Source organism: Mizuhopecten yessoensis, unplaced genomic scaffold, assembly GCF_002113885.1.
Source record: "Mizuhopecten yessoensis strain PY_sf001 unplaced genomic scaffold, ASM211388v2 scaffold8071, whole genome shotgun sequence".
NCBI classification, from domain to species: Eukaryota; Metazoa; Mollusca; class Bivalvia; order Pectinida; family Pectinidae; genus Mizuhopecten; species Mizuhopecten yessoensis.
In genome coordinates, this window is record NW_018407364.1 from 2081396 (window position 1) to 2092996 (window position 11601).

Consider the following 11601-nt stretch of genomic DNA (forward strand, 5'->3'; position numbering starts at 1 on the left):
CTTGTGGCAAAGTGCACGAGTCTGAAGTGTGATGGACATACCTATAATACCAGTGTTAGAAACACGTGTCTTAATTTGTGCACATTACAGGGAAATATCCACCATTCTAAGGGTATCTCAAATGTAGTATAAATCAATCGACCGAACACTTCAGTCTTAATAAAACGGTCAAAGATAAAATTGTCGCTTCAATACATTGACCTTTTCGTCGTCTAAAACGGTCCTATCCTGTTATGTAAGAAGTATTAATAGATGTTTTATTAACTTTAGCTTGCTACTCGGTAATACATATATAGGGGATGGTGGATGTTAATCGTACCGGACGTGATTTAAACACCTAAAATCGGCTAATAATACGATCTAATTTAATTAGACCTCTCATATCCGCTTCGTAACCTACGCTATGAGAGGCGTAGGTTGCGAAGCGAATTTGAGAGGTCTGATTTTGATTAAACTGCTATTATTAATCCATTCACATCAAGATAAGTCCAAACATATTTAATGTAATAATTTTAGGTGTGAATGATCAGGATTGGGATATCCATACAACCTGTAATTGATTCGCAGGCCCCTGTGGTTTCGTATCGGATCGCCATAGAGTTCGTGTTTCCGTTTCCGTTATACAAATGTACTACATCCGGTGTTAATGTTTTCTTGAGACACTTTGTTACAACCCTTAATATTTCAATGAACGTTATATGTCTGTATTGTCTCTTCTGCATCCAAACACGAGGATTTGTTACAGCTAGTCATTTATACCTAAAATAAGGTGTTCGGAGCAATTTTACACGTCTTAGGGGTTTGTATCAACTTTCGGTGAAACAAACCCACCCCAAAATGATGGTATATATATCGCAGGTCAGTTTAGATTCAAATATAGCTGCAACAAATTCTCAGGTCCCTGTGTATCCAAATATCTATGTTTCGACTTTCGTTAAAATTTACGTAGACTACACATACAAACGACTGAATTCGTGCCTGAAAGTACAACATAATAAAACGCACATTCTCACTTTATAGACCTGGGACAGTTTTGATCTGTAGACCGGTAGTCCTGATGCGTGTGATTTAATAGAGACTCTATAGGGTACAAATTCTCTGTGATTTGTATGTCTGTCCACTGGTCCGAATCAAAACCACTTCAACGCTCGAGCTTCGTCATAAAAAAAGTTCACAAATACCTGTATAATGTTAGCAACTAAATAATACTGTTTAATGGAGGTTTTCTAGCTCCTTTTATCGCCTTTTACATTTGAGCATGTTTTTAAATTCCTTTCGAAATGTTTTATCGAAAAATGCATAAATGAATGGATTTGCAACATGGTTAAGGAGATACAACTGAAAGAGAAACAGGTACAGGATCCGTTCCCACTGAGCATACTCCGTCCAGTACTGGACAGAGTCCAGATTGACCAGTACGTTCGCGATTAAGGCGGGGGTATAGGTAATCGTACAGACCACAGCTATCATCATGAACATGATAGAGAATCGATGTACCATCATCCGATTCTTCTTCCATCGATTACCAATATGTGACTCCTGTTTTGGTCCTTTTGTGATTGGTGAACCACCGGGGCTCGCATCCTTAAAGGAAATATTTTTATTAGAAGCTCTGTTATAACTTGAATTATCGTCTTCGTCTTTGATGGTTTCTAAGTTTGTTTTTGTAATCGCTCCGCTGTCATTTCCCGAATCTTCGTCATCATCTCTGAGTGTTTCCACATCAATTTTCGTAAAACTGACAGTCTTTGAGTGAGAGTTGGTTGGTTGTGTAGTGCCTACTTGTTCCTTGATACCGTCACAAGTGTTCCGTGGTTCCTCCGTTGGTTTTGGTGTGTCTGACGAGCCACATGCGTCATCTGTTGAATAGCCTCTATCGATAGACGTTGTTTCGCCTTTCTCATTTACCTTGTCGGAACGCTCGACACTTCCGGTAGTCTTTGACGATGATGACTCTTCCGATTCTATAGCTACATTTTTTTCGTAACTTACAAGATTATGTTTGTAACTTTTCTTAATAGCTGGCGAATCGTCAACACCGTTACTATTTCTAATGGATTTATAATTACCTCTTTTTGACGTCACTTCCGGAGAATCGGTTAGTGTAATTTCCCGTAGCGAAATACATGAGTTGTTGGCATCAGCTTTTGAAGTATCCTGACCACTGCGATGCGTAGAAGCATTGTAGGCATCAACAGTCAAATCCATGTGTTTTTTCACTTGTTTATATATTGTATATCCCGTCATTGAATACAGAACGGCAACTCCCATCATTACACTCCCCGCACACACAAACATAAAATAAAAATAGATCAGAATATCTTGCTTCATAGACGGACTCTCGTCGTCTTTCCGTCCACAACGGTATCCGGTCACATTCAGGTGACTAACATATATTTCCGTTTCTCCATAAAAGACAAATATGGGAATGTCGATCATGATAGCTACTCCAAACGTCACTGCCAAGGCAACTTTGTTTATAAATGAAGTCATCTGTCTTCCAAAAGGACGACACACTTTGAGATAACGCTGTACAGCTATGATAAAAAGTAACATACCGGAAGCTGTTCCCATAGTCCGCACAAAATACCAACATACCCTACAGAGCACGTCGCCTTGGAAATTCACCGGAAGCAAATTACGAGCCAAGGAAAACAGAGGCCCCGTGGAACACACAATTATATCCATTCCCGCCAGAACGAGGATAAAGAATTTGTCATCAAACTTGACCTTGAGTTTGAAGCTGTATATGTAAATGACGGCAATGTTGCCAAACACTCCGATGAGAGCATAGAGTACAAGAAGCACATCAATTGGTATCAATTTATAGGCCTCGTCTCTGTTCCAGGCGTCTAAGTCCCCCATAGGGACCCTGTCAACAGAGTCCTTGTCACTCGCGTTCATCATTAGAGTCTTGATTTGTCTGCTGGTGGAAACATTCTGAACCTTTACATGGCTTCAGTCAAAGTGAACGTTGCTATTTAATTGCAATGTTGATATATACTCTAGAGCGATACCCACGTGTCCGTAAATACACAAGTGTCTAGAAATTTCCACGAATACCCACGTGTCTCCTTGGTTGGTAATGGTCCGGTATAGTATACATCAAGAATGGTGTCACCAAGAGGTTCATCAATAAATAATACACTGAGCTTGTTGTTTCCGTTATTCCTAGCATTGTCAACCCATTCTGTATCATAACACGGGGCAGTTTGTAGTGCTGGCAAGGTAGGCTTCGTATTTATATATGAATACCGATTGATACGTCAGAGCGCGTGCTGCGCACACGTTCTCTCTTCAGCAGTCACGGGGCTTATCTAGCCAACAATATAATATACAACTACTTGTTTCGAGTTACAATGAAGCTGAAGTGTGACGGGTTGTTTCCTGACTGCCATACGGGTTTTTCCTCGGTACACGTACAACAACAAAGACAAGTGTCATCGTATGATGTACAATAGTGAGAGTTCTCACATTCCTGTCACATACATTTTAAAGTGCGCGAGTACGCCGGTATCTGTTACCCGAAACCACAGGTGTAACCCCTCGGCACTTCTGTGACGGTTTCAAAACTTCCTATCACCCACAACAGTTATACTACACCAGGTACACTTACACCCAGGGACAGTATCACTATACGTCCCTGCTTACACCATACCTTTTTATGGTAACCGTCCACCTGTTCATCATTATCGAATTTCACAGTGCAAGTAGCCGGATCTTAACAAACGGTTGTTCTCCTTCAAATTCACTTTCGTTGTACATGTATGTATGTATATGAAGCTTGTTGAGATTTTCGAGAACTAGCACCCCACGGTCCGTGTGTATATTTGCTTCTAGCTCATAGTAGAGTGTGAAACAGTTATTAAAGCACGTGTGTACACTTAAATCTGACGAGTGTTAGAGATGAGTCCATGGTGTATCTTGTGTGTTTATGTAGTAATGAACGTAACTCCTAAATGATGTTTGTCGGTGTCAGCGTAAACTCGACAATATACATGTACATGTACAGGGTCATTCAACCATGGTGGGGTTCGATTCACTCATAACGTATACGTATCGCGATCGGTATACACATATACACACACTGCGGCCACACCTACGTACGTGTACAAAAAATCCCGTTAACGTTTTACAGACCGGACGCGGGATACAGTTGTAAGAACAATTTTTCATGGATTTATTTATAGAATATCACATGGCTATTGTGATGTCAATTGAACGGTAATACTGTTATTTTCTTGATCCATTTTCTCTCTCTTTATATCAACAGGCGATTACGTTTAAGTGTATGAATCACTATAATTGAAGTCACTCGGATTTTTTTGTGAGAATAACAATAGTCTATAACTACAGTACTTGTCATTTGCTTTCTGACAGCCCCAATTTACCTGGGGCAAAATGATTGTAACGTTACCTTGAAGTATATACGTACTTACAGAGCCGTTATGTATACAAAGGGTCTCAATTAGGTCATTCAACCTTAACATGGCGAGATTGCAAAAACACGGAGCAAGACTTGTGTGATTTCAAAATACATGGCATCTAGAACGGGTAAAAACTGATACGCACACTGTAACGTGTGTGGACCAAAAACGATGGGTGAAGGATATGCTGTATCATGGCAATGCATGTTTTTTGTCGGCTGGTAATTACATATTTCCAAGCGTAAATATAACTTTGAAAGACCAAACTGTATAATATTTCATAATCTATTTCTGAACCTGCGTAAAATTCTAATATACATGTACTATACAGGAGAAACACGGTCCTCCTGTTAGCTTGATTTCTCTACAATGTAATTCAGTTTACGAGATAAGGAAATTGAAATTGAAGAGGAAAATAGTGTAAAAAAATATCCTGGAAGCACACACACAAAGTTATAGCCATAATAGGTGATATTTTCGAACCCCAAGTGTTCCTCACTTGATATCACAGGTACATCGTGAGATCGCGCGTACAATCCAATGAGTCAGAAATGAGAACGGAAACCATTGGTTTTCGGAGATGATTTGTTTGGGTAATTGTCATCTTAGTTTTTATTGTTGATCAATAACCCTTATTTTGTTACATTATTTTAAAAAAAAATCATCTGTTCTAAAAAGTTGAATTTATTCCGCTATTCAATTTTCGGAAATTAGATATTTAGGCGTGACGTTATCAATTATGACCATTTCTATATCCTACCCAATATCAATCTGAGACCTATACCAGTCCAAATGGCTGGAGGGTCGATAGACTAGTAGGTCAATTGTAGCCTGCTTGCATGAAATACCGCAGTTTTTGGAAAACTAAACGACTTTGACCCGTATTAAGGTCATATGGCTCAAATCTGTTAAACCGCTCAAACAACTTATTTTCTGAAGAACTGGAATACCTAAAGTCATGAAATTGGGGGCAGTAGCATTCTTGCATGAAGTGTTAAACGTTTGTGAAAAGGAACGAGTTTGTCCCATATTCAAGGTCACACGGAACTTATGGTTCCTGGTCGATATCTTGCTAAAGTAAACTTTTATTAAGTTATCGGACAGGAATGACTTTGACTAGTATCGAAGGTTATATGAGTTAATTTAAAAAACACAGTATCTTACAATCTGGTGATGGGTTCGCTAAGAGCAAATCAGTTGTCCTTCGGTTATGTCTGCTGTCTCTGGGTGGTCGGGCGGCGCTGTAGATAGCGCACTTGTCTTTCACCAAGGCGGTCGGGGTTCGATTCCCCGATTGGACATGAAAAGGTATGGGATCACCTACACGATCACGTGGGTTTTCTATGGGTACTTCGGTTTCCTCCTACATAAAGAACCCGCGCGCTAACATCCGGGCCAACAAGAGTGATTAATATAAGCTGAAATTACTTGTTTAATAATTGTTGTAAAACAAATAAAGTTTATATATTATATTTATTCCTCTTTACTAAACCGGATACTTTGTCGCTCCTGCCATGTTGTCCATTATAAACCGCGTTGTTGCTATGCATGGATGTCTATGTTGGTCTATTGTCCATTATAAGCCAACATGTTGTGCATGGATGTCCATGTTGGTCTGTTGTCCATGGCAAATTTTAAATGTTGATGGTTCGACTGTGATGTACATGTATGTAATGGTCCATAAGTATGGACTTTTTAAATGACAAATGATGTCAGATAAGTTTCTAATGGATCAATCAGATAAACAAATTAAGTAGTATATCTATTAATCAGCCGTCTCTGAAATGGATTTTTCAACAACACATTTCACGCGACGTATTAACAGCCACGCTTTCGCAGCGACTTGTCAGTATGGCTTTGCAATTAATACAAACTTAATTGACGAAGCAGAAATTCATTAATCGTTTGATTGGCCTGTATTATTACAGTATCATTACTCACCGCACGCATGCGTTACAATGCGAATTGTGGAAACTCATTCCCGTGAGAGTGTCGATAAAAACGAGGAATGTATGAGTATTATAAAGTTTTGTAGTTTATCACTGTACTCAAACACATGATGGCCATACATGTATCAAATGATAATCAAATACCTCGTCGCAAAAATAGAGGAATAATAAAACAAAAAATATGCCTATATGTTGAATTGAAACAAGTTTTATATATTGCGTCAGGCAGAGGAGGACAAGTATTAATATCAGTACTATCTACACCTGATCAGGTAATGGATGGAAGTTGCCGTATGGACACGCCCGCAAGTGTTATTCTATGCTCTCCCTATCCCGATAAACGCCCGTTTTTCTACGCATGTGTAACAAGTGGGTATGATTAAGAACGATCAATATTTACATCAAGTCTCGTAATAACCAATTTATGAAATATCCCTTTCCTAAATTACAGTAATCAAAACAGTATGTCAGTAAAAATAAAGACTGAATGTGTCATTACATTATCGTTGAAGTACAGTAAAATAACTACATGCGTCTGAGAGTATGTACGGTAAAAGGGATGGACTCAGCTAAACAGATCTGGTTAAACAATACAACATGTATTATATTTCAACCGGAGCGTCCATGTAAAATCATGCGTAATGTCTCCAGTGTATCACTGTTACTGCTGTACGGGAGGCTGTGTAAACAATATGCTTTTGCATGTGATTAACCCATCAATCTTGTTTTCGAACATTGTTACATGAATATGCATGACGCAACAAAACACACGGTCTATCCCAATTAATTAGATTTCTCTGTTCCTGAAATAATTCACCGATTTACACTCGACTTTAAAAAAATCCATGTACGAGTTTTTGTTTGTTTTTGTCAATTTTTGTCAATTTTAGCTCCCCTGGTCCAAAGTCAAATCTGTGAGCTTTTGCAATGTTGCGTCTGTCCGGTCGCCGCCATTCGTCAAGTTTTCTTTCAAAAACCTACCATTCTAGAACGACTTAAGTCATCTTGATTTCACGAAATGTCATGGATCATCTCAGTGCCAAAGGTATTTAAAGTTTGGTGCGCCCCAGCCCCAGTCGAGACAGAGGGACGTAGCCTTAAAGGGAAATAGGGATAATAGCATGTTCTTACACTTTGGTTTTCACTAAGGTATTTTTGTATACGAGTTCAAGGATTTTTACCTTATTTGGCATTGATCACTCCTGAATGTAAAAGATCGAATGTCGTTGTTTCAATGAAGAGTGTGATTCTCCTCTGGAGCGGAGTGGCAGATTCTATAGGAGAAATTGGACACAAATGTTTTGAGGTGTTCGCCTTGTTCTGTTGATTGACAGAGACCTTTTTCTACTTCCTTGCAATTTCCATCAGTCCGATTTTGAAACGTCGTTTCTATCATTGTCCATACTAAATATTGTAATTTTAATTATTTGTATTAATTAGAAAACCAAACTTTGCCATGCTGATCTCAAATTGACGGAGGCATTTCAATTTGTCTAGTTCAAGAAGCAGGTCTCAGCGATTCAGGACCGATGAACCTCTTGTATAACGAAGCTCAGCGTGAAACTGGAGTTGCTGAGTTCTACAGCACAAACCTTATTAAGCCGTTGCTGGCTAAATATCGAAACATTGATCAAATGTAATTGTAAGTTTTTCAACCTATCCTTAAAGTCACTTCCGTTAATTTTATTGGTATTACGAAAGCGCTGCAATACGCGTCCTCCTGAGCTGAGGATTGTGCAACAGAGTGTACATGTCTTTTATATGACAAATTACCTGTCTTAAGTAATCATTTCAATAGGCTACTCAGTGAAGCCGGTATCAGGAAACACTCATGGGTGGCCAAAGTTCAGTTATAATAGTTATTAAGAAATGATGCTATTAAAATCAACCCGACAACCTGAATGATGTTAATAAATTCTTCATTATTCTTGTCCGATTCCGGAAATATAAAAAGGAATTTGTTTAAGGTAATCTAAGTTTGATTGATGTTCGCATGCTGTTTGAGTTAATCGTATATGGAGCCTGCCTAACAACATTGATTCAGATAAACTTGAAGTTGGTCTGCGGTATTAAACCAAGAATCGTGTATTTAAAGGGACATGTTTTTGGCGGAATATTCGTTCTTAACTGGATTAAATATCACTTGAATGATAGACAAATATGGCAAGCGAACTTAACATTTATTCAAGGAGCAATGTCGATCCTGTATTTCATCGAATTATATAAGATATCTTATATAGCATATGAGATATCTTATATACTATATAAGATATCTTATATCGTATATAAGATATCTCATATAGTATATGAGATATCTTATATAGTATATGAGATATCTTATATAATATATAAGATATCTTATATACTTTATGAGATATCTTATATAGAAATTAAATGAGATGCTATATAAGATATCTTATATGATATATAAGATATCTTATATCGTATATAAGATATCTCATATAGTATATGAGATATCTTATATAGTATATGAGATATCTTATATAATATATAAGATATCTTATATACTTTATGAGATATCTTATATAGAAATTAAATGAGATGCTATATAAGATATCTTATATGATATATAAGATATCTTATATCGTATATAAGATATCTCATTTAATTTTCTATATAAGATATCTTATATAGCATATGAGATATCTTATATACTATATAAGATATCTTATATCGTATATAAGATATCTCATTTAATTTTCTATGTAAGTTATCTTATATAATATATAAGATATCTCATATAGCTATATAAGATATCTTATATAATTGAAGTCTCGTTGCTATATAAGATATCTTATATAGGAACGAGATTTTAACAAAATGTCGAAAATTAAGTCTCCCCGTCCGGAATATCTCGAGGATCTACGTAGGGACAGTAGGCTTGTTGTAACAACACGTGTTCCTGTCGCCGCCATTATGTCTGAGCCCACTTCAAGAGTGCGGGAAATGGCAGCCTCTGCTTTGGGCGCTATAAGAGAGATAAGGCGAGATAGGCCTAGGGAAAATACAGCATCCGTACCATCCCTCTCCACCATTGCGCCCAATGCAATCCTGAATGTGCTCCGAATGATTCTCGAGGGAGAAATTAGTTTATGATTTTTAATGCCACGAAATCTCATTCTATATCAGATATCTTATATAGCAACGAGATTTCAATTATATAAGATATCTTATATAGCTATATGAGATATCTTATATAGAAAATTAAATGAAATATCTTATATGCGATATAAGATATCTTATATAGTATATATGATATCTTATATACTTATATAAGATATCTCATTTAATTTCTGTATGAGATATCTCATATAGGATATAAGATATCTTATATACGATATAAGATATCTTATATAGTATATAAGATATCTCATATGCTATATAAGATATCTTAAATAATTCGATGAAATACAGGATCGACATTGCTCCTTGAATAAATGTTAAGTTGGCTTGCCATAGACAAAACCAATTGACAGTCCTGGGCTCGTATTCATGAAGCCGTTCACATGCTCAAGCACGTATTCTGTGCTCAAACTAATTTTCTTGTAACTCTCTGAAATCATGCCAAACGATCAAAAAAGTGAAATGTAACGATGGACACAGTGTTCGGCTTTAAATCTCTTCAATTTCCCCCCAAATCGAAAGCATTGACAAAATAAGGATTTGTTATTAATTTATTACAGGAACAAGAAATAAGTCTTGTTTTATGCATACGGGTCCTGGGTATTCATCAGCCGGTCAAACTGTTTGGTCAGTTCAAGTGAGAATATGTATAATGTAAATCTGGTGATTGCATAACAATTTTATTGATTTTAACTTTATTTTACAAGTTTTTATATGTAAGGATATGTTGATTGATGAAGCGTAAACGTTTACTGATATGGCGTTTACACTGCATGCATCATGATAATGGTACCGACAATTGACTGAAATGGAGGACAAAGAAACCGAAACCTCCACCAAAACCAGCACTGGTCGTACATTGTAAGTTTATTTCAATAGTCTCCGACAAAGAACCACCAGGCACTCGTAACAATAGCTTGTTTTTCACCAGTAAGTGTCTATTTGATTCATCCTACCTCATAGTTATGCAACTCTATTTAACTGGAAATGCATCATTTGTGCATCTTCTGTAATCCTCGATACCCCAGGGGTTACACTCACTTACGCTCTCTACATTATATTACAGATATTTGATTGGTTTCAGGTAAAAGAAAACACCTGACCAATTGCTAGGCTGATAGATGTCATTTGAAGATTACAGCGACACCCGACGTCAAAGCAAGTCAATTTTACCGTTACGCGACCGGCATATTCTTTTGATATACATCAAAGGATTTAACTAGTCTTTCGTCTCACCCTTAAGGTGGGGCACACTGAGCCTTCGATTTTCTACGACAAGGGGTGCAGAGAGCGAAAGTGTGTGTGTGAAACCTGGAGTATCGAGGCTGCTCTTCTGTATATGTACTCTGTATACACTATTTGAAGTGTATGTCTCTGAAATGAGCTTCAATAGACAATGAGTGTAGCCTATCCCTTTGTACATTTACTACAATAAAATTGATTTGAAATGAAATTACCGGGAAACTATATCGTCAACAGGTTGTATAGACGTTGGTATTCTCATGAAGGCTATTCATTTACAGTGTTGGGAAACCTTTATTTGCAGTGTTTGGAAACAAAACACCAATTCCCCTGCCGTGGTTTAGAATGATTGATAACTCTATAGAGCTATTAAATTAAATAAATACTATAAATCGCTATTTTACTGCCAAAAAGGGCATGGCTTTTTCTAATACTTAACGGTTGTATAGTAGAAAATCAATTCGATCAAGGTCGGGAAGCGGTTCCCAGTGTTGACAGTCCTGGCTCGTGTCAACACCACGTCATTGTACCTAGCAACTGACACGATCCATATCGGAATACGGATAATATACACAAATTTGAGGCGAGCTCCGTAATAGCAGCGATAGTTTCGTATTTAAAATATTAAGTATATCAATTACCAGGTCCTATCTGACTCTGAATTAGTTACTATCTCGTCCAGGCAGAATTGCGTTTTCAGACAATGACATTTTGACAGAGGTTATGAGGAAGTTGCTCGTGTAAGACGAAGTCTCCGTAACGTGTAAATATAATGATGCTTCCGGCTTAAAATAAACTTCTTTGTTTTAATTCTACTTCCGTTACACACAGCCGTAACA

The 11601-nt window shown here is 37.3% G+C and overlaps 1 protein-coding gene across 1 annotated transcript in view; it reads right to left on the reverse strand.

Moving 5' to 3' along the window:
- LOC110454797 (muscarinic acetylcholine receptor M3-like) overlaps positions 1–4081 on the reverse strand; it is a 4249-nt gene extending 168 nt beyond the window's left edge. The window contains exon 1 of the mRNA XM_021504508.1: positions 1–4081. This exon is cut by the window's left edge and continues 168 nt beyond it. Within this exon, the coding sequence (XP_021360183.1) occupies positions 1237–2907 (1671 nt within the window). The 5' untranslated portion in view covers positions 2908–4081 and the 3' untranslated portion in view covers positions 1–1236.
- Positions 4082–11601: the final 7520 nt, after the last annotated feature.